The sequence below is a fragment of the Pipistrellus kuhlii genome, unplaced genomic scaffold (genome assembly GCF_014108245.1).
Source record: "Pipistrellus kuhlii isolate mPipKuh1 unplaced genomic scaffold, mPipKuh1.p scaffold_m20_p_2, whole genome shotgun sequence".
NCBI lineage: Eukaryota > Metazoa > Chordata > Mammalia > Chiroptera > Vespertilionidae > Pipistrellus > Pipistrellus kuhlii.
In genome coordinates this window covers 111,273,602-111,298,348 of record NW_023425515.1, presented here as the reverse complement: position 1 = coordinate 111,298,348, position 24,747 = coordinate 111,273,602, and the positions used below count along the sequence as shown (strand labels likewise).

The window sequence follows — 24,747 nt, the reverse complement described above, 5'->3', positions numbered from 1 at the left end:
GGAGTGTCAACAATGATGCTACGTGTTTGGCTGGGCAAATGGCTGCAGGTGGTGGCATCCACTGAGATAGGGGACTCCTGGGATGAGCCAGGTTTGCAGAGAAATGACATCTCATTTTAGATATGATGAATGTGAGTTATCACTGTGACATGCCAAGTAAAGATGGCTGGTGGGCAGTTTGGCATTTTGTAAAAAAAAATAAAAAAAATAAATAAAAAAAAATCATGGCTAAAGACCTAGATTTAGGTGTCAGGATACAGAAGGAAATTGAAGACATGGGAGTTGCTGAGAGGACCAGGGAGCTTGCGCAGCGCTGAGGACACCCCAGGGAGTGCAGCGTCTCTGACAAGGGAGAAGACCGACAAGGCGAGAGTGGGCAGCAGAGTTCAGTGCTCTTGAAGGTTAAGGAAATGATAGCGACTCCTGTCCTTTGGACTTAGTGGAGGCCATTGGTGATCTTTAACTACAGCTTCAGTAGAATGATGGGGCAGGAGCAGGGACAGAAGCTTACTATGAAGAGGAGGAGAGAGGAGCAGTGATAGCTGGGTGGATGTGGATGAAGAAGGGTTTCAAAAATACAGTAGTCTTGACATGAAGCTGTGTATGTGGTGCGGGGAAGCAGCTGCTGGAGGGCAGGAGCGAACGCTGCAGGAGGGAGAATGGCTGTACAGGACAGTAAGGCCTGGGGAGGAGGGGGCCTGGAGCACAGGCTAGGAAGCAAGCACACCTGGCCATGGAAAAGGGCATGGGAATCTATCCCACTTTAATAACAAGAAAGAGGGGAGCTGAAACCGGTTTGGCTCAGTGGATAGAGCAGAGCGTTGGCCTGCGGACTGAAGGGTCCCGGGTTCGATTCTGGTCAAGGGCATGTACCTGGGTTGTGGGTACATCCCCAGTGGGGGGCATGCAAGAGGCAGCTGATCAATGATTCTCTCTCATCGATGTTTCTAACTCTCTATCCCTCTCTCTTCCTCTCTGTAAAAAAATCAATAAAATATATTTAAAAAGAAAAAAAAAAAAGAAAGAGGGGAAATATGTATGAAGTTGCAGGTAAGCTCATAGATTTGGCAGCAGAAAATTGAGAGAATGCCTAACCAATGGCAACTTTTCTTTTCTCTCTCTATGAAAGTAGACTAAGGTCAGGGGATAAAAATTTGGAAGCAGTATAAAGGAGGTTAGAAATAACCATGACGTAAAATAGGAATATTTAGAGATACAAAGACTCAGAAAAAAATATGGAAAATTTTAAGAGAAAATTTATTTTTCCCCCAATTATTTGAAGATAAATCAAAGTGGTTTTCAAAAAAAAATGTTATTTTTAATTTTTGTGGTGTTCTTAAAAGTATTTGCTCACTTTCCCTCTGGCTGGGCATGCCCTCCCCTCAGGAAGTGTGTGGTTTGGTGGTGGCTGTGTCTCCGTGGATGGTGCAAGAATACAGGCCGTGTCCCTCAGCTTTATTTACACAAGAAGGGCCTGGGCTCTTGCTTTATGCATGGTCACAGCTGTGTGTGACCTGTCTACTGAACTGCAGACCCTCCTGTCTGCCAAGCCCCAACTGCCTGGATGGCAAAATCCAGACCCTTCTCTAAGGCTGACCTCAGGGAAGGGGGCGGGGTCATCCTGGCACTGCAGGGTCATTAGCTGGTCCTCCTGGCCACCAAGTGAGGAGGGGGAGGCACACCTGGAGGTGGGCATGGTGGGCAGAAGCGGGCTGGGAAACTGGGAGGAAGGGGGTTATGGGAGGGAGAAGGGGTGCCTGCAGGAACAGAGCAGAATAGCAGAGTAAATAGAAAGTTCTGAAGCCTGCTCACTTGCTCCAGCTGTCAAGAAGGGGAGGAGAAACCCTGTGGGACTGGGGAGAAGGGAGGGAGCTGTTAGGAAGTTATTTAAGAGCCAACTTTCTTGTTTCTTCCTGCGTCCTTTTGAGGAAGTACCCTAGAGACCCAAAGAGCCAGCCTGTGCTAGGACACCTCAGGAGGGGACCACAGGTAAGCAGCCAGCCTTCTGGCCAGCATAGGCTTAACCCCACACCCAGAGCCTCCCCAGGGCCCACTGTGTCCACCCCCTGAAGCTGGGTTCCTCAGGGGACTGCTGGGACTGCCAGGGGCTGGGGTCAGAGGCAGCCCCACTTGAGCCATTGCCCGTCCTTGGCCCCTAGCTCCACACCTACCTGGCCTCTCTTCTGAGCAGGACTTCTCTCAGGTACCCCATGAAGCTTTCTTGAAGGCATTGCTTGCTAAGAAGGCCACCCAATGGTAATGGGGGGGTTGGGGTCCTCCTCAGGGGAGCAGACTAAGAAGAAGGGACACAAGGGTTGGAGGGAGAGGAAGGAGGGCTGCATCGCCTTGTGGGAGTTGAACTTGAACACCTTCCCCTCCCCCAGACCCGGGAGAAGGGGTGCCTGTGACCACCTGCACAGGCGCTCAGGTCTCTGCTTTAAGGGTGCTCTCTCAGCTGGTAACCGCATAGTTGCATAGTTCTGTGCTGTGCTCCCCTAAACCCCCTCCCTCAGGGGCCCACAGCCTCCCTTTGCTATTTCCCACCTGAGGTCTGCTGTTTCCTGCCTTCTCTCCCCTTCCTTCCTTGTCTCCCTCCTTCACTAGAAACTGCCTGTAAATATGCCTGCAGATGTTTGTGGGCGCCTGTGCCCACCTTATACTTCCAAACAGTCCTGTCTCCTTCCAAGACCAAGCACCTTAGAAGTGATTCTCTTGTTTTCAACTGTGTTGCCTTTGCTCAACAGGTTCTGGAAAGGTCTCCTCTAGCTGCCTCTATAACAGTGGCTCCTCGTCTTTTAAGGGCGTGCCTGTTTTTTCAAAATAGCCAAATCACCAGGAGTCGTGACTGGGTAATCCAGGTGATCCAGGGACGCTTCACTGGCGCCAGAAACAAGGTCCCCCTTCATTTGCTCAGTTGATCAACAAGTACTTTTTGGGCACTGACAGTAAGGTGTGGCATTCACCCTGGCTCCCTGCCTGCCCATATTCCAACGGAAAGGAAGCAGGTTGGAGCGAGGGCAGTGCCCGCACCACTGAGTATACTAGAGAATGGGCCATTTATAGCCCTATCTAAGATTGCAATGTGCCTAGCTCTCTCTTGCCCAAACTCTCCATCCCCCATATTCTATTCCTTGTGATCCTGGAGCTAAAGCAGGTACCACCTTCTCGCACCCTGCCCATCCATCAGAGGTCTGCTGTTTTTGCAGGAAATAGCAACTGGAGTTTGTTAGCCCCCGAGGGAAGGGGGCTTGGGGGAGCACAGCACAGATCTATGCAGCTATGCAGTGACCAGAGGAGAGAGAACCCCTAAAGCAGAGACCTTACTTCCAAATTTTTTGTGCTGGACCCTAACTGCCACTAGACCAAAAGCTTCCCAAGGCAAGAATATTTCTGTCTTATTCTGAGATATCCCAAGTGCCCAGACTACAGGGGCCCTCAGTAAATATGGATTGAATTAAATTGCAAACATGAATGCTTGGGAAGATGCCACTTACTTGCACACAGTTGTCTGAATTTATTCTTCATAGACTATATGAAGGCAGGCACGTGTACATGCACAAGACAGTAAACATTTCTTACAAACATTTCTTACATTTCTTACAAAATATGGCTTTAGGGGCAAGAGGAAAAACCCTTGCTCCCCAAGTCTGTTACATTTTTTTTTTCTTTCTTCACATCAGTTCCCTTGCTTCTGCTTTCCATATGCTTTGACAAATCTCCCCAAGATCCTCGGGGAACTCTACTCCATCGTTAGACTACCCATCACTGCCACTTCTCAGTTTTTATTTATGTGAAACCCAAAATGTGCTGCTCAAGTGCTATCACACAGTTATGTGTCTGCGTCTCTATTTTTAATCCTTGTGTCAAATGTAACTGGCTTCGCAATCCTTTCCCATGTGTCCTTTTCCCCACCAAGGACTCAAGAAACTGAAGATGACGGAGACCCCCAGGCCCGCCTTTGGAGGCAGGAGAGCTATCCCCCTCAACAACTCCAACGCTGAAGAGAACAACCCCCCCACTGTGGAGCTGCAGGGCCTGGTGCCCCGAGGCGTCAACCTGAAAGGTACAGGCCCCTCTGGCCCAGGCACAGCCGCTGGCCCTCCCCGCATAGGCACTGGCTCAGCCTCTGTCTCCCACAGAGCATCTGTTTAAAAAAAAAAAAAAAAAAAAAAAAAGGCCTCCAAAATTCTCCTTTACATGGTCAAATCAATGAAAACATAATTCTTGCCCCAATTCTGCCACTTAATAGCTTTGTAAGCTCAGGGTCTGGGAAGCAAGGGCACTGGCTTAGTAGTGGTCTCTTCCAGCCCCACCACTCTGTGTTTAAGAATGTTCTCTGGCTGGAAGTTTCCACTCCAAATATTGTTGCTGTTTTGATTATCTGGCTTGCACCACCTTCCTTCTCCTCCTCCCTCCTCCCTCCTCCAGCCACTGCTGTGAATTTCAGAGCTGGTGAGAGAGCCAGCCTGACAGTAATGGAGATGGAAGCCCTCTATTTCTCTGCAGAGCAGCCTGAAGGGCAGGCGAGGCAAGCTGCCTTCCCTGCTCTGGCCCCACTGATCCTCAGGGACCTGCTCTGGGAGCAGCAGCCAGCAGCTGACCTCCCCTCAGCCCTGTCAGCTGTGACAGGGCCCAGGTGCCACTGGGGGCTTGGTGGTACAGACATCATTCTCTTGGGCCAGGCAGGGACATTCAGACTCTTGTTACTGAATGGCATCTGGCAGGGAGCACTTTTTGTCAGTAGCACACATGTACCAAGACTCACTATTGCTCCTGAGGGTTCCACCTGAAGCGTAAGCACCCACTTGCTGGGGTAGGCACCATGGCCACCCGTGCCTGTGTGGTTAAGCCGCCTCCTCAGAAAAAGCCCAGTGGTTGAAAGCAAAGGAAAGCACAGTGGTCATTCCCACAGTTCTGAAGGTCAGACACCACCGGATGGGTAGAGGGCTCTGTCTGCGCCACCCTCAAGTCCAGACGATTTGATATCCAACCATGAAAACAGAGAGATATTCAGTACCATCCTTCCTTTTCTTTCTTTCTTTCTTTCTTTCTTTCTTTCTTTCTTTCTTTCTTTCTTTCTTTCTTTCTTTAATGCAAATAAGTTGGGAAATGTGCTGATGTCAAATTATCAAGCAGGTTACCTTGATGGATACAGTTTTCTAGCAAAATTCCCTTCTGGCAGAGAAGCCCGTGGGCCACAGGGCAGGGTGCTGGAGGAAGTGGCAGAGAACTTGGGGGTGGGGGGGCTCAGACCCATCGCTGAGGACTGTGAGCCTGCACAGAGGCAGTAAGGGAGGTTCCTGTTCCACAGCTGCCCTCACTGCCCTGGGACTCAGGACAAAGTCAGGTAGGTGCCCAACCCATGTTCCCATCAGCAAATGGAAGCAACTTCACAGTTGTCTTGAGGATCAAATGTCCATTCCCTGTGGGAGTCCCTGGCCCACCGCACTTGCCCAATAAGTGCTCACTGATTTGGAATGTCAGTCATTACACCCTGCACGGTTCCTAGGGGGGATATGTACAGTCTACTCTCCTGTATATCTGAAATCTGAACACTATGCTGTTGTCAGTGAGAAATCAAAACTGCCAGAGAACTTGAGTGCAGAGGTCAATTTTAAAAGAACCTGGTTTTATTGTTTTTTATTTATTTATTTTCATAGGCAGATGTGAGAATTATTTTGAACTAAATTATTTTGAAAAACAAACAAACATGTCCTTATTTGCTTGGTAGTCATATGTCCACAATCAAGTGACATTCTGGGATAGTTTTACAGACCCTGGCATAGGAGTGTGAGTTCCCAACGACTGTTTGTAAAATGAACAGTCCATGGCTTGAGAATTGAATGACTCATCAACCCTGGAGTCATTATGACCCTATTATTAGTAACAACTTCCAGATTTCATAAACATGCACCCATTTACTATTTTTCACACAGAGCAGCTAAGTGCTACATGCTATGAGTATAGTGTCTTTGAACCCACAAAACAGAATACTAAGTCCCAGATAAATAAGACAGAAAAAAAATAACAGCAGGTAACTGACCAGGTAACTCTATCTCGTAGGTTATCTTTTGCATATTTCTGCTTAACTATGCTAAAAGGGTTTTCTGGCACTAGATTTATCCATTTCTCCCCATGTGTCTAAATGCCTTGTGTTAAAATGCCATCTCCTTGCAGTTCACCCAGTGGCCACTAGTGGCTCCAAGAGGACTTGTATCTCCCTGACTCCCTGTATGACCATGACTTTGGCTCCAGGCACACAAAGCCCTAAATCAGACTCTCTCTCCTCATTTATTTCAATGGAAACTTTTCTCTAAAGTGTCCCTTCAGCAAGCTGCTCTTGTATAATTGACTGAGAAAGGCAGACAAGCAAGAGGAGAAAGGGCGGGGTGGGGGAGGGGAGAGGAGATGGCAGATTTTTTAATAATCCTATGGCAGTCAATGTATAAAATATATACTGAGTGGGTATAATATCTTTAATTCACAGCTTGCATAATTATTTGGCTAAGAATTATTTTAGCCTAAAACTCAAATGTATAAACTTGAGTAAGGCTCCTCCCATACAATAGCACAATATTTACGAAAAATTGAAATATTTGAGGTGACAATGGAACCTTGGAACTGGGATCAGCCAGGGTGTTTGATGTCCTTTGTGTTTCTAAGGCTCCTTAATGCCCCCCTTTGAACTCAGTTATAGCTGAGAAAAGTATGTGAAAATCTCCTTAGATTGTTGGAATTTGCATCTATTCCTAATAGACTGATCTGTATGCACTGCTGGTGTTTCTGAAAAACCACTTCATAACCTTCTTGTCTCAAAGGTTATTTTAGCAGGAGATATAATGTTCAGGATCACAACCTTATATGCTTGGGCTGGTTTGACTCTGTATTATTAACAATAGGTGATCATTTGCAGGAGTAAACATAACACTAATTTGGCAGGTTTAATGCACTGAATTCAAACTGGAAAGCAAGTCTAGATCTATTTTTAAAAATCAAATGCAGGCAGAATCTAAGTATTTATTAGCTTAATGAGGTCTTGCGTCTTTCTGAGCATTTCTTCCCTCCCCACCACTTCAAGCCAGAACTAAATCAACTAGTTAACTGGTTAATTATCAATCTGCCCTTTGTGCAGAGTAAACCTCTCTGGATTCAGGGTTACTGAAAGAACAAGAAAGGCACTCACAGTATGATTAAGAAATGATGCATAGAAGCAGTTCATCCTTTCATTTGTTTGAGAAAAACCACGTAGTGATGACCACTTCTGTGTCAGGAGCTAAGCCACACTCTCTGGGGAGACAAAGATGAGTAAAACAGTCCCTATTCTCAAGCATCTCTCCACCTAGTAGATGGAGCAAATTAAAAGAATGACTACTAGTGTCAGTGGAGAGGAAAAGAGTGTGAGAGAGATGAATAGGAGTGTTCTAGGTAGACAAGTGCATGGCATCCTATTTATAGCAGAGGGAACAATATTTGTCAAGTAATGAGGACAAGAGAGGGAAGATGAGCCCAGGACAAATAGGCAGGCATCACACCGTGACGGGCTTGGAAGCCCTTATTTTCCTCCTGCTTGCAAAGATTCCAAACAGCAGAATGGCATAATCAGAATTATGTTGTATAAAGGGAAATCTCATGGTGAGGAGAAACTAGACAGGGGATACATTTAGAAGCTGTTGAGATACTTTGGGGCACAAAGAAATTGACTAGAGGGCTCTTAGCCCTGGAGAAGATGTTGTCCTCATTTCTCTTATTCTGGCTTCCTCTAAGCAGCTGAGCATTTCTTATACATTCTAGGTACAGGACATTTTTAATAGCAACAGTTAAAAAGTTGATTACGAAAATGTTTTAAATCAGTCTGGTTAATGATACTTCAATGACTATCCAAAAGAAATATGAGAGAGAAAAAAAACAACACCCTTTGTTCTGTAGTTTTCACAATAAACAGGCCATCTTCCTCATGCATAGTATATATGCCTATCATTTGGTAATAATATTAAAAAGATTGCATGGAGAATTCAAATCACTAGGGAATTCAGAGGATATGAACCTAAACATTTAACTTATTTCAAGATTCCATCTGTGACAGGTATAATCATTTTTGGAAGAATGTTTGTATAACCAAAGCACAATATAATCCACTTTTTACATATTAGGGAAAGAAAAGGAAGGGGACAAGGAGGCAGCTAGCTCATGGGGAGAGGTTATTTTTTAACAAACCATTTTCTGATGTGTTTAAAATTAGGCTAAATTGTGGTAGGTAGACTTTTTGAAAGCTGTCACTTTGAAAGAGTGAGCTGCCAAGTTTCCAGCTATAATATTTCTCTAAAAAACAAAAAGTGACTTAGCAATGAGTTGCCCCATTTTGCCAGGGACTTGGCTTGGACAGGGAGAAGCAAATTAATTTCCTGTTTGTGGCAAATGGAGCTTGGATGAAGAGATGGCTTTTTTTTTTTTTTGGTTTAAACTACATTTTGTTAAGCAATAAACAAAGCAGAAATCAATATGTCAGCTTAACAAATGTATATCAAGTACCTTCTCCATGGGAAGGGGCAATACTAAGAAAAATGAACAATAGGGAAAAGAAAAAAAAAGAAAACTATGATATTTGCAAACCTGTGCTTGACTTGATCCCTAGATGATTCTCCTGACTCTGGAGTCCAGAGCAATGAAAGAAGTGTTTGACCAGTGGTATTGGGACTTCAGCTCATTCCCCACCATTGGGGCAAACTCTAGGAAGTCTATACCTCTTAGGTCAGGAGATGACTCTGGAAACCTGGCTCCATGTTCTTCTCCTTCTAGAAAATAAACCGTGTGTCATATAAGTCCCACTACAGGCTAGAACATTGTTTCTTTAAACTCTAGACTTAGTGTAGCTTTTAAGCTTTCATAATTTAGTCTTTTATTTCTAAATAAAATGTTTTTCTTAGCTTAAATGATAATAATTTTAAGAGATTATATAGAGAAATTTTATTTACCTGCATTTGATTTTTCCCCCTATTTAAAGTACCAATGTGATTTCCTATGATTTTTTTCCTTTCTTCCTGAAGGTATTGAAAGGAGAAAATTATTTCACTACCTATAGAGAAAAGGAAGTCTGAGTGCTCAGAAAATATTATCTTCTCATTTAGTCCCCACACTACCACTATTCAGATGAGAAAACCGAGACACAAGAAATTTATATAACTTGTTCAAAATCATGAAGATAGTAAATGTCCAGGAAGTCTGGCTCCAGAATCCACACTGTTACCCACTATGCTATTCTGTCTACTAATAATAAAGTAACTACATGATAAAAATTGTTGGTAACTTACTTGTTGCCAAACACTGTGTTAGAGCACTTTACAATATGTTTTTAACTTGATAATTTTTTTATTGTTGACAATATTACAAATGTCCCCCATTTTCCCACTTTGCCCCCCTCCACCCACCAACCCTATGAGATAATTTGTTGCCTTTTTAAATATAAGAAAACTGGGCTCAAAAACATTAAATAACTTTTTTGAGGTTGCACAATTAGTAAATAGTGAAGCATCTCCCAAAACCATGCAAAATACTCCACAAAGTAGTTTCCATAGTTATTTAGATTTGGAAAACATGGTACTTGTAGGACATTTGCAATGTACATTAGTGTGTTAAAATCTTGCAAAAACCCCACAAGAATCCAGCATTTCCCAAACTGCTTTAACAACCATGAACTCTTAATTACCCCAATACCTATCAATATCCCATAGAACTAGCCCTTTCCTGCACTACCGCAGGGATGGACTGAGGCACTAGACATTAACACTAGACATTAACATTCACTAGACTTGGGTGCAGAGCTGGTAAGTCAGGTTTCTGCCTGCAATGAGAACTAGAATCAGTGAGAAGTAGACACCAAAAATATATTTGAATTTTTCTCTCCAGCTTTATGTTTCCATGTAGGCAGAGCTGCCTGAGAAGCCAAGGCAGTAAGCTAACCTGCTCATTCCTCAGGGGTATTTGACCATGGGGATGGGCATGGGAAGAAGTGAGGCAAATCCTGGCAGTACTCCAGGACAGAATAGTACTCTACAGGCAGACTAGACTTGCCCATCCCTCACCTGGAATGCTGCAACAGTCTCCCAGCTGACCTCTGCCTCCAACCTGTCATCATCCAATTCATTTTCCAGTCAGCCACCAGAAGTACTTTAAATGTGTATAATCATGACAGTTTGAAACTTCACATTCTTCCCTGGATCACAATATAATTAAAGTGCAAACCCCTAACGAAGTCTATGAGGCTTGTGGGAGCAGCTCCTGCCTCCTTTGCCATTGTGATCCCACTACCACGCTTCAGACAACCAAGCATCTTTCAAATTGTTAAGTAAACCAAGTGCCCTCTTGTTTCAGTCTTCACTCATTCTCCTCTCTCCCCACCTCTTCCTACCTGCATAACTTGCTCATCTTTCTGACCACTGCTTATACCTCACTTCTTTCAGAAAGCTTCCTTAACCCCCTCTAACCTGGGTTAGCGGCTCTCCTATACATCCTAGAATACACACTCACCCAATATTCTGTACTTGCTTTATCAGAGTATTCATGACATGTATCAGAGCTATCCGTTTACTTTTTAGTGTCTACCACTGTGCTTGTATTATTTAGGTCATGACTTTATATTTGTGTCTTAAATGCCAATATAAAATAGCACACTTATAACACTCCTGAAGGACAGGAAGTTAGAAAGGATATTAAATACATTGAATATATACTTAGGGTCTCATACAATTTTTAAAAAAATATATTTTATTGATTTTTTACAGAGAGGAAGGGAGAGAGATAGAGAGCTAGAAACGTCGATGAGAGAGAAACATTGACCAGCTGCCTCTTGCACACCCCCTACCGGGGATGTGCTTGCAACCAAAGTACATGCCCCTGACCGGAATCGAACCTGGGACCTTTCAGTCTGCAGACCGACGCTCTACCACTGAGCCACACTGGTTTCAGCTCAAATGATTTTTAAAGACTTGGAAGAATTAACCAAATTTAATAGAATGAAATTTAATATTAGTGCATGTAAGGCCTTAAAAGTGTACTAAAAGAGAGGAAACAATTGCAAAAATAGATGTGGCTAAATAGCAATGTATTAAGTAACTTGTAAGAGTCTGAGATGAATTTTAATGCACTACTGGTAAAAATTACATCATAATGTCCTTTTAAGACTTTTGCTTTACCAAATGCTTAATGTTAATTAGCAATATAAGAGTATTCAAAAAACTAGCTTGGCCTGAACTAATAAAAACATACTAATTCTTCTGACATATATAGTAGCCTCACTGTTTTTTATTTAGAAAACTAGAGCTAGAGTAATGTATTATTCAATTTTTAAATGTAATTAAATTTCATTTTTTCCATTATCACTTATGCCCTTTATACCTCTTCCACCTTCCCCCTTCCCCCGCACAATCACCACACTGTTGTTGGTGTCCATGAGTGAAATAAGCAAGTCAGAGAAAGAAAGTACCATATAATTTCACTCATATGTGGAATCTAATGAACAAACTGAACTAATAAGTGAAATAGAGACAGACTCATGGAGAAAGGCTGACAGCTCTGGGGGTAGGGGAAGGCAAGGGTGAGGAGGGATTAAACAATAAAGAAAAAATAGAATATATTTAATTCTAGGGAAAATACCAAAAGAGATAAATTCATAAAATGGGATATATATTCCAGTCAGAGTAATGAGTAAAATATATGGAAATAATTTATAATTTATTAAGGAATAAAGATATGAAGAATGCTCTACTTAGAGGAAACTTTATAGTGGTCTTTAAACTTGGAGTGCCAGATGAAATGAATAAAACATATTCTATATTTATCCAGAAGTCAGAACCAGGATCCATGGTTAAAAACATATAGGGAAGCAAATGTCAGTTCATCCTAAGAGGATTTATCAGATAATTATATTTTTTAAAAAATGAACTGGGGATAGCTATAATATTTTCAACAATAAAGATATTTTTAATGAATTTTTTTCTATGTGAGATGGTAAGTTCCCTGTTCAGATGGAGACTAAAAGCCTAATTATTAGGGCTTTCATGGAGATATTTTATGTAGTATATAGCAGGTTTGCCAGATGGTCTAAAAAGTCCTTTTGCTCTCTGAGATTCTGTGAGGCTAACATATCAATATATTCTTCCCATTGTTGCTGAAGAATAAAGAGCTAATTAAACTCCACTTCTGAGGAATTAGGATATTAAGACTCTTTGAAAAAGAAACATTACTAAAAACACAGTCCAAAAAACAGAGAGCCACGCAAGTTGATTACTAAAGTCCTTTTAAACTGGGACATTTACTTTATCTTAATTAAAGTATAGTTGACATACAATATTATATTAGTTTCAAGATAGTGATTTGACATTTGATATCTTACAAAGTGATCATCACCATAAGTCTAGTAACAATCTAGACTTATAGTCATTATAACATTAATGACTAAATTCTCTATGTATGTTATATCCCCATGACTTATTTATTTTATAACTGGAACTTTGTACCTCTTAATGCCATTCACCTTTTCACAAATACCCACACTTCCCTCTCTGGCAACATCAGTTTGTCTTTGTGACTGTGAGGTTGTTTCTATTTTGCTTTGTTTGTTCATTTGTTTTGGTTTTTTCACTTCACATGTAAGTGAAATTACATTTATATTTACCTTTCTGTCTGACTTATACCAATCACCATAATACCCTCTAGGTCCATTGATGTTGTTACAAATGGCATTATTTTATACTTTTTATGTCTGAGTGATATTCCATTTTATATATTATCACATCTTTATCCACTCATCTATAGATAGACACTTAGGTTGCTCCCATATCTTGGCTATTGTAAATAATTCTGAAATGAACACAGGAGTACATCTACCTTTTCAAATTAGTATTTTTATTTTCTTTGGATAATTGTCAGAAGTGGAATTGCTGGATCATTTTGTAGTTCTATTTTAATTTTTTTGAGGAAACTCCATACTTTTTTCCCTAGTGAATGCACCAGTTTATAATCTCACCAACAGTGTATGTGGGTTCCCTTTTCTTCACATCATCACCATCACTTGCTCCTTGTTGTCTTTTTTATAATAGCCATTCTGACTGTGGGAGGTGATAGCTTATTGTGGTTTGGATTTGCATTTCCCTGATGGTTAGTGATGTCAAGTATCTTTTCTACATATGTCTGTTGGCCATCTGAATGTCTTCTTTGGAAAATTTTTAATTAGATTATTGTTGTTGTTTTATTTTGAGTTGAGTTTTTAAATATATTTTGATACTACCCCCTTATAGAATATATTATTTGTGCATATCTTCTTCCATATATTTATTATTATTATTATTATTATTATTATTATTATTTTAAAGAATGGTTTATTGATTTTTAGAGAGAGAAAGCAAGAGAGAGGGGGAGAGATAGAAACATCTCTGTGAAAGTGAAACCTCAATCTGCTGCCTCCCACAAATCCCCTACCAGGAACGGAGCCGCAATTCTAGCCTCTGCCCTAACTGGGAAGCTGGCAACCTCCTGGTGCAAGGGACCACAACCATCTGAGCCACACCAGCTAGGGTGGTTGTCTTTTTGTTTTGTTGATGTTTCCTTTGATGTGCATAAGTTTTTTAGTTTGATGGAGTCCCTTTTATTTATTTTTGCTTCTGTTGCCCTTGCTTGGGGAGACATATCCTAAAAAAATTATTGCTAAGACTGATGTCAGAGTTGATTGCCTATATTTTCTTCTAGGAATATGGTTTTACATTTAAATCTATAATCCATCTTGTGTTTATTTTTTAATATAATGTAGGAAAATGGTTTGTTGAGCATTTTGGCGTCTATGTTCATGAAGGATATTGGCCTGTAATTCTTTTTCATTGTGTTGTCTTTATCTGGTTTTGGTATTAGGGTGATGCTGGCTTCATAGAAGGAGCTTGGAAGTGTTCCTTCCTCTTAATTTTTTTTTTTTTTTGAATAGTCTGAGGAGGATAATTTTTAGTTCTTTCCTGAATGTTTGGTAAAAGCCCCCGGTGAAGCCATCTGGCTCCGAGCTTTGTTTACTGGAAGCTTTTGATGACTGCTTCAATTTCTCATACTTATTGGCTTGTTGAGATGTTTAGATTCTTCCTGACTGAGTTTTGGAAGGTTGTTTTTTTCTAGTAATATGTCCATTTCCTCCAGGTTGTCCAGTTTGTTGGAATAGAGTTGTTCATAATATTTTTAACAATCCTTTGTATTTCTGTGGAGTCTATTTTTTGGAATATTTCAGAAAACTTTGAGAATACTAACTTGTTAGTAGTTATTAATCTGTTCAGTTTTTCTGTTTCCTCTTGATTCATACTAGGAAGACTGTATATTGATAGAAATTTATCTATTTCTTTTTGGGTTGTTCAGTTTATTGGTGTAAAATTGATCATAGTATCTCTTATGATCTTTTTATTTTCCATTACTGTATTACTACCAATATCTCCCTTTATATTTGTTAATGTTTGCTGTATGTATTTTTGTGTGCATATGTTGGATGCATAGATGTTCACAAGTATTATATTCTCTTGTTGGATTGATCTCTTTATCATTATGTAATGCTCTTTTATGTCTCTTGTTACAATCTTTGTTTTAAAGTCCATTTTGTGTAATGTAAATGTTGCTACCCAAGTTTGCTTTGCATTCCCATGTGCATTAAACATCTTTTTGCATCCCTTCATTGAAAGTTTGTGTCTTTAGATCTGAAATGAATATTTTGAAGGCAGCATGTGTATGAATCTTATTTTTTATCCATTCAGACACTTTATGGTTTTTGATTTGCACATCTTATCCATTGACACTTAAAATACTTATTGATAAGAATATACTTATTGCCATTTTGTTGTTTCCTGCTTCTTTTTGTAGTTCTCCATTCCTTCTTGCTCTCTTCTCTTGTGACTTGATTATATTTTTAGTGTTATGCTTTATTCCACTTTTCTATTTTTGTGTGTCTTTTATAGTTTTTGTTTGTGGTTACCATAATATTTATACATAACAGGTTATATATATAGCTGTCTCTATTAAGTTGATGGTTGCTTGTGTTTAAGTGCATTCTAAAAGTACTACCTTCCTCTCCCCTCCTCCCCCCACAACCTGTCAATTTTATTTTATATTTTTCTTCTTTATTGATTAAGGTATTACCCTTATTAAGGTATGTGCCCTTATCCTCCCATTGCTCTCCCAAGCCCCGCACTCATACCCTCATCACCCTGTTATCTGTGACCATTGGTTAGGCTTATATTCATGCATACAAGTCCTTTGGTGGAGTTCTCCCCTCATTTTTTAATATCACAGTTTGCATCTTTATGTAATGTATTTCTTTTTTTAATTTCTTTATTGATTAAGGTATTACATATGTGTACTCATCCTTCCATTAACTCCCCAACCCCTGTATATGTATTTCTTAATTATTTATTATAGATATAAATGATTTTTGTTGTAACCATTATACTACTAGCTTTATAAGTGATTGTTCCACTACCTTTATATTTTATGTTTTCCTTCACTAGTGAGATTTTTTTCTTTCATATATTTTCTTTTAGTTTTGGCCTTTCTTTTCCAATTAGAAAAGTCACTTTAACATTTCCTGCAATGCCAATTTAGTGGTGATGAACTCCCTTAGCTTTTGCCTATCTGGGAAACTCTCCTTCAATTCTGAATAATAACTTTGCTGATTAGAGTATTTTTGTTTGTAGATTTTCTCCCTTTAATTGCTTTGAATATAATGCCACTTCCTTGTGACCTGAAAATTTTCTGCTTGAAATATCAGCTAATAGTTTCATGGATGTGCCCTTATAGTTAACTAGTTGTTTTATTCTTGCTACTTTTAGGATTCTCTTTTTTTCTTTAACTTCTTACATGTTTAATTATTATGTGTTTGATATCAGTCTCTTTGGATTATATTGTTTAAGACTCTGTGATTCCTGAATTGGATGTCTGTTTCCTTCTCTAAGTTAGGGAAGTTTCCAGCCATTATTTCTTCAAATAGGGTTTCTTTCCCTTTCACTCTCTCTTCGCCTCTGGGATTCCTATAAAGTGAATGTTAGTATGCTTGATGTTGTCCCAGAAGGCCCTTAAACTAGTCACATTTTTTAATATTTTTGTTGTTCAGATTGGGTGATTACCACTACCTTGTATTCCAGATTGCAGATTTGTTCTCTTACATCATCTAATTGCTATTTGATTCCCTCTAGATTATTATTTTTTTATTTCAGTTATTGTATTCCTCAGTTCTAATTAAATTTTCTATATCTTTGTTGAAGTTCTCACTGTGTTAATTCATTCTTCTTCTGTATTTGGTATTTTTAAGATTATTATTTTGAACTCTTTATCTGCCATACAGTATATATCCATCATCATTTAGTTCTTTTTGGAGGGGATTTTGTCATGTGCTTGTTCTTTTGGAACATATTCTTCTGTCTTCTCACTTTGCCCAACTTTCTGTGTTGTTTCTATGTATTTGAAAGATCAGTTATGTCCCTTGCTATTGAAAGAGTGGGCTTTCTAGTATTTAAAAATTATACTCTGGGCTCAGTTGTGCAATACTTCCTGTTCACCAGACCCAAGGTCATTCCCTGTGTCAGTTGGATATACCAGTTTTGATTGAGCCAAAGATGCTGAAGGCATGTTGGTAGGCAGGTACTACTAGTATGTCCCCCAAGCCAAATGCTGTGGAACCCTGTCACAATTGTTTCAGGTATACTGGTGGATGGGATTGGTTGTAGGCCCAGCTGTCAATGAAGCCTAGGCATGACTATTCTGGCTGCCCTGAAGGGCAGGCCTACTCCCTGGCCTGGCTGGCGGTGAGGCCAGGCAATCTCTGTTGTTGTACTAGTGTACAGGTAGACCCCCTACATGGCTAGCCACAATGTCAGCCTCAAATGTATGGACATGTTGATGTGTGGGGGCTAATCATGTGGAGTGAGAGTCACTTTGTAGAGACACTAGTCCTAGATAAAGCTGCCCACAAGATGCTCTGGAATGATGCTAGGTGGCATGGGAAGATTGGGTGGGATAGAATCTCAGGGAAACACTAGAGCAGGGTGAGTAACATTAGGAAAGTTAATGAAGAGTATTGGAAATGGTGCCTGCCAGCTCTAGGCCAGATAAGAGTGTAAAAAAATAAATGGTGTTTATCAGGGCTTTTATCCCCAGAGGAAACTTGAACAGATTACTGCCCCTTCATCACTTGCCCTAAAATTAGTCAACACATCTCCTTCATGTATAATCTAGGAGGTTCTTGAACTGCTGCCTTAGTGCTGGAACTCCGAGAGAGTTTGTGCACAAGCCCTTTAAAAGCAGAATCTTGGTTTCCTAAAGCTCTCCTGGACATAACCCCACTGTTTTCATAGCCAGATGTCATGAGGACTTCTCTTTCTGGTTTAGGTTCCCCCAGGCTGGGGAGCTCAATGTGAGGCTTAGCACCATCACTCAGGGGGGATCTCTATGTTGGTGAAATCCCTGCGATTTGTGGGAAACCACACTGGGGATGTGGGTCATGACTAGATCCTCCTGTCCTTTTTCAATGTGTCTTTTTCTCTAAATCCTTAGTTATAGAAAATCTATTCTGCTGGTTTTAGGTCATTCTCAAAGATGTTTGTTCTACACATAGTTTAGTTTTGGTGTGTCCATGGGAGTAGATGAGATCAAGATTTTCCCACCCCACGATCTTGAACCCCTCCTCTTCAGCTCTTTCTGAAGCTGGATTAACACTGGGGATTGTGACTTTCATAAGGTCAGAGAATTTAGGGGAAAGGCAGCTTGCAGGAGAGAGAATTAAACATCTTTATCTCACAACATAATGGAAATAAATATCTTTCAGGGCCCATGTAGTGTGGCAGGGTTCTGAGGTGAGGTAAAAATAAAACTGCATCTTACACTTTCTGTTTGCTGTAATGTTGCAGTCAGAATAGCCCATTGAGCACCACCCCATGCAAAATGTAAATTAGCTTCATCAGAGCTCATATTCAGTGAGACACAAGTAAGTCTATGACCCCACTATGTGCCAGGCATAGTTCCAGATACATTGCATCATGGTGTCATTGGATCTGCACAGAAATTCTCAAGGTATTAAGATCCCCATTTTAAAGTTGAGAAAAATTCTGCTTCTGAGAGACAATGTTCCTGAACTGTTATTATGATAGCTGAGATTCAAAATTAGGATTGTCTGAATTTTGAATTAATTAGGTTTCAGAAACTCCTTTTGAACTGGAGAGTATCTTAATGAGCCCAGTTTCTTGGTTTCTCCAATGAGAAAAAAAGTGAGAGTGGAGAAAACCAGGTGCCCTAGAGAGGTTCCTATATAAAGGCAAAGGAGGTCATTGGAGTCTTCCAGAGTGATGCCCCAGCACACGCTCAGCAGCTGTGCATTCCGTGCACACACGATGTTCACGACTGTGAGCACAAACCATGCAGCTGGCCGGGTGAGGGGAAGGGAAGGAGGCAAGAGGCCATTGCCTTCCCCACCCAGCCTTAGCTCCCCGGGGCCCCATTAGAACTGCAAATGCATAGACAAAAGTCCAGTCTCTAGACTAGACTTTCTAAACTACAGTTGTAGTTAGCTTCACATTCAGTGATCATTTACAGAGGGAATATCTAATCTTTATCCAGTGCTATCATGTCTCAGATGAAAGGTATTACTGACAGTTATACTCTCAACACTAAGAAATCTGTAGATTTTTGGCATCAGACCAGGGTTTGCTTCCAGATTAGTTGATTAGTAGCTAGGGAAATGTGAGCCTTCTTTCTGAATGTGCAAAGTGGAAGCAATTATAAGCATTTATAAAGTGGAAGCATTTTTTATAGAAATGTTAGTATCTTTTCTCCACACCTGTTGCCTTTGTTTTCTGACTCTGAGGGACAAGATCTACTTTAAGAATTACAAAAGGAGGGCCATTTGACCTTCTTGAAGTAAGAGAAGAATTTGGGGTTAATATTCAACTTTGTCTTTAGAACATTTTTACAGGATTTGTCAGATTAGATTCCTCCCCTTTTAAAGATAAGAAAATTGAGGTAGCTACTCCCTCCTTATCTCTAATTAGTGGCACAGTGTGGCAGTAGTCACCATGAGAAGCTACCTGGTATAAGGAAAACCAGGCAATGTGAAGACTTGGACTTTAATACTAGTTTCTCTGTATCTAGACCTATACAATAGGCACTGTCAACACTGATCTATTATATCTGTTTCAAAGCCAATGCTATATTGTCTGGAATGAGATCAGAGTGTAAAAAAGCTTCTTTATTTTTAAAAATATATTTCATTGATTTTTTTACATAGAGGAAGGAAGAGAGTTAGAGAGTTAGAAACATTGATGAGAGAAACATGCCCTTGACTAAAATCAAACCTGGGGTAATTCAGTCCGCAAGCCAACACTCTATCCACTGAGCCAAACTGGTTAGTGCTGAAAAGCTTTTTAAAAATCCTCTTTGAAAGCAAAAATATCACAAGACATTGACTCTCAAACCTACCAGCCCTCTGTATAGAGTTTTATCCAACAGATCTTCCTGCTTCAATCAAAATGTTCTTGTTCTTGAGGTTTACATCTAAACGAAGTAACAAAATGGTTTCTCTTGTTGTTGTTGTTTTGTTATGCATAGACTACCTTCATGTTACGACTGTTCACCTGTTCAAGGAGAGTTGGGACACCAACAAAGTGGATCACCACACTGACAAGTATAATAACAACAAGCTAATTGTGCGCAGAGGACAATCTTTCTTCATAGAGATCGAATTCAATCGTCCATACGATCCCAGAAAAGATCTCTTCAGGGTGGAATACGTCATTGGTGAGTGCCACGTGCAAACCGTAATCATAATAGTCCATCTGCATTATCATGTCACGATAGTTATGACATTATGAGTCACAAAATATAGGGTGGGAACAGGTTCAGTTGCATTTCTTTTTAGACTCCTACTTTAATAGGTGGCTGAAGTTGAAAGTGTATTCAGCCCCTATGTACCCTATGCTTTAAGATGGGCCTGTACAATACCAAACATCAGTAGTTAGGGCATACTCAGACAAAACTCTGGGTATAAGTAAAAGTAAGTATAATTGGCATAAATGTTAGTTAAATTAATTTTTCCCAAATGATTTTGGCATACTATACTTGCGACTTTTAATTTATGCTCTGCCCTTATGATTTAACTGATCTCATATTCTGAAAATATTTGCAAACCTTAGCATAGAATCTCCATTTAAGCATTTCCCAAAAGTTTGTTCTGCTTAACATAGTGCCATGAAATGGTCCATTAAATGTGGATGGTCAAATAAAGTTCACTAAACACTTTATATCCCAATCTCTTCTTGTAAGTTGCAATACACATTAGCTGTAAAGACTCTGAGAAGTACCATTTAACTCTGTTTGATTTAGTGTTTCTCTAATTAATTTGATCATGAAACCCTTTATTAAATCATAACTGTTAACATTTGACACATTTGATAAATATTTCTCTAGGAATGTAAAAGAGTAGCAAGTAAACACATGCACAGAAAAGCAAGGATGGCTCAATATCAGAAAATCTGTCTATATAATCCTATACAGAAATCAATAAAAAGAAAAATCAGGCAATCAAATAGTCAGTAAAAAAATAAATTATTAAATTCAACAATATTTCTTTAAATCTTTAAATATAACAAAATAGAAGAAATATCCTCAATTATACTAAAGATTATTTACCCAAAACCAACACTTTTGGTATCTTAAGTTAAAACTTAATAATTTTAATAATGATCAGAAATTAGAGTTGCTATCATAATTCCTTTTTTAAAAAGCATTGTTCTAAAGGTGTTGGCTAATGAAGAATATATAAGAAATATCTATTGTACACCCTAGAAAATAAGGAAAAAGTGTGTATTTTATCAATGCAATGTTTGTACATATAGAAAACCAACAGATTAAAGGAAAAAGCACAGAACTAATAAAACTTTGAAATATGTCTAGATAGAAGTCAGTAGCTTTTCTCTATCACTAAAGACCTAGAAATTAAAAAAAAACACAATATTCCATGTATACTAGTAAAAATAAAGTTATGCAATGTAGAAAAAATGTAAAATAAAACCTAAGTAAAGCATCTATAAAATCTTAATAAAAGACACAAGAAACCAATAAAAAGGCAAATATGTTCTTGGATGTGAAGTCTTAGTATATTTTCTTAAATGGTCTCCTAAGATTAAAATATAAATTTAATTCATTTCCAATTAGAGTCCCAATGGAAGGGTATTTTTTAAAATATTTTTTTTCCTGATTTCAGAGAGGAAGGGAGATATATGATATAAACATCAGTGTTGAGGGAGAATCATTGATTGGTTCCTTCTGTAATGCCCCACACTGGGGATCAAGCCCGCAACTTGGGCATGTGCCCAAGTGAGAATTGAACTGTAACCTCCTGGTTCATAGGTCAATGCTCAACCATGATTCATGCTGGCTGGGCTGGAAGGATGGTTTTTTTTTTGTTGTTGTTTGTTTTGGGCTGGATAAAATGACAGTTACTTTGAAAGAATAATTACCTTACAAAAACCAAGGAAATTACATAAAGAAATAATAAGAAAATAGTATTTTCTATCAGATGCAGCTATAAGGGCATATAATAAAAAATTATTTAGTAGAACAGAGAATCCAGAAATAGACTTCAGTATATAAGATTACTAAATATATTTGTTTAAGGGAGTAAGAAAAGTATGTGCATATTTTGTCTTTTTGTTTATTGTTCTTTTAATAAATTAACTGATGAAGAAAGAACTAGTATTTTGTATTTTGACATTTTGGTATACATATGAATGTGTATTTAATATATTAGTATGTAACATATAATATATATGTATATGTGTATTTATTAAATACATACCCTAATACCACAAGTGACCATATATGTAACCAAAATATAAATACATGACCATAAATACCAAAAATAAGGTCAATGGAACAGAAATTTAGAAGAATATTCAAAACATAAATTAGAGATAAAGGATAACATAGATACCAAAAAGCTCTTATAAATTGGCAATATAAAGACAAGCAATAGAAAAATATGTAAAATATATGAAGATGCATTTCACACACACACAAAAAAAAAAAATCCAAATGGCCTATAATCATATTAAAATGTGTTCAAATTCATTAGTACAGAGGGAAAGCAAATCAAAGAACTATCTATCAAACTGGCAACATTTTAGAAAAGGGTATAATATCTGTAATACCTGCTGGTATCTATGAAGAGAAAAGCATACATTACCAATGTAATGTACAATTTCATAACCTTTTAGAAAACAATTTTCCATATATATTAAGACTAATATATATGCCCTTTAACTCAGTAATTCCAGTTTGAGGAACCTATATCAGACATATTAAAAATGCAGTTTATAAAGGTAGGCATTATTTACTGACACATTGTTTATAGTGACAAAAAAACATAAAAATAAATGTCTCAATAAGTAAATGGTTAAAAATATTGTGATGTATTCAAGTAATGGATCGCCATTTTTAAAAAGGAACAAATGAGATCTATGCCTGATAACTCTGAGAGAGATAGTGAGTGAGAAAACAAAATATGGAAGAGTGAGCATAAGATCTGCATGTGTGGCTAACTGTGTGAGTAACTAGATCTGTATAGTATTGAGTGCAGAAACGAATATGAAACACACACTTGAGTTGGACTGGGTTCCTTGGTGGAGGTGTAGCCAAAACAGAGGAAGCAAAATAAAGGGGGTGGGGGGGGGGGGAAGGAAGCCAAGCAAGAAAGTGATAAAAAGAAGCAAGAATGCAATAATTATTTTAAGGCGTCTGTGGAAAATTATTGATCTGTGTGGGAGTATATCTAAAGAAATGAAAATAATTCAATTAAAACTGAAAACCCATTCTTAGAAAAAAAAAATGTGACCTTTACTACCTGAGTGATGTGGTTTTGCTTATTTGCGTTTCCAGTGCAAATGTGTGTTATTAATGTGGGAAAATTGGTTGAAGCCGGAGTAGAAGTGGGAAAGGATAAATGAGACTCCTGAGTCCAAATGAGCAGCATCCGGGTGCTGCTTCGGTTCTGCACAGAATTGCTCATCATCCCAGTGGCGGAGGAAGAGAGGGAAAACTAAATTCCTGTTCCTGTGTCAGGGAAATTGAAATAACTATAATGTAATTACACTTAGGGGACAGACCATTATTGTTATTATTTTTTACAATGGGTACTTTAGTTGATAAAGGAGTTCACAGCTAGTATTTTAAACCAAAAAAAAAAATCTGATAGAAGTTTATTTTTATTTCTTAAGTTTATTTATCTGTCTTTTTTGTGTGTTTGTGCACATGGTTGTTTGGACTAGCTTTGATTAAAATGACCTTGACACATTTATAATGGGATGATCATTTCATAAATGTGAAGAAATACCCAATTGTAATTCTGTCTACAGTTTTGCTCCTACTTCACTGTAATTTTTAATCTCTGTCTTTAGCCCAATTAGGGCAATGAGAACAGGGCAGGAAGCTTTGCCCCTGCATTGGCCTTGTCTGAGGCCTGAGACCTGAAACCTTCTCTCACTGAGCATTCAGACAAGAGGTATAATAGTGGAAGTCTTAAGAAGACTGAGAAGCCTAGGGTCTCAGTTTGGGATCTCAGTAAATGAACCCTCAGAAGGTAGTTTGTGTGGAGAAAGTTTATGGTGAGTGCTCTCAGGATCGGCATCTCTGAGGAAGTCATTGTGGGCCAGAGGGAGGATTTAACTCCATCAACAGAGGCATCCATGGACTGCATGCTGAGTCGTAGGCCTGGGCTGGATCTCCAGCAATGTCCTGTCTTGAGGCAAAGATGTGGGCCTTTCTACTCCAGTATGGAGTGGACATTGGCCACAAGCTACCCACAGAAAGAGGATCATGACCCTCATTGGCTATCTGTGGCTGAGGGCAAACCTCGAAAGCAGCTCCGTGAGAGCTGTGAGCCACCAACTCTCAGCACCAGGGCCATGATGTCTCCCTCCAGCACGGGAGGCAGGGCCTGCACTGCAGCACCCACCACAGGCGCATCCGAAGCCCTCTTTCTACAAGCTATTGCTTTTGCTCCTTTAGTAAAATATGGGGGAAGGGAAACGTAGCAAATTTGTCTTTGAGATAAGAATTTATTTATATATTTAAAAACCCAACATGTGTTTTAAACCCTTTAAACCATAAAATGTACTTTCAGAGGTAAGTTATAGTCTAATATGGATAGCCAATTACAGGCATTATTATTGTAAGTCTCACTGAACGTTGTCTATATATTCTTGGAAATTACCATTTTAAGCAAAATGATGTGTAATGAAACCAAATTTTACCACAGGATAATTGATATCAACAAGAGTTAAGTTCCTATGGCATATTTCTAGTCATAAAAAAAATCACCAAACTTCTAAATAAAGACCCAAAGGACTTATAATATTAAACATTGAAATAAATGTAAACTGTACATACATTTAAGAAAGATGAATAAAAACATGTTATATCATTATTTTCCAACCCACTGATTCCAGTTCAGGGTCATGGTTGTCCAAAGCCTATCCTGGCAGCGCAGAGCATGAGGTGGGGCCAGGGCATGAGGTGGGGCCACCCTGGACAGACACACACACACACACACACACACACACACACACACACACATGCGCTCAGACTAGGACAACATAGACTCACCCATCTATTTGCAGGAAAACCAGAGTCCTTAGAGAAAACCCACACAGATATAAGGGGAACGTGCACCCTCCATAGACAGTGGCT

At 39.2% G+C, this 24,747-nt stretch overlaps 1 protein-coding gene across 1 annotated transcript in view; it reads left to right on the top strand.

The window, feature by feature from the left end:
* Positions 1-1,757: 1,757 nt before the first annotated feature.
* The window catches only part of F13A1 (coagulation factor XIII A chain), a 174,082-nt gene continuing 151,092 nt past the window's right edge, over positions 1,758-24,747 (top strand). The window contains exons 1-3 of the mRNA XM_036446533.2: positions 1,758-1,989; positions 3,917-4,063; positions 19,612-19,800. Coding sequence (XP_036302426.1) covers positions 3,934-4,063; positions 19,612-19,800 — 319 coding nt within the window. The 5' untranslated portion in view covers positions 1,758-1,989; positions 3,917-3,933. The remainder of the gene's footprint in view (positions 1,990-3,916; positions 4,064-19,611; positions 19,801-24,747) is intronic.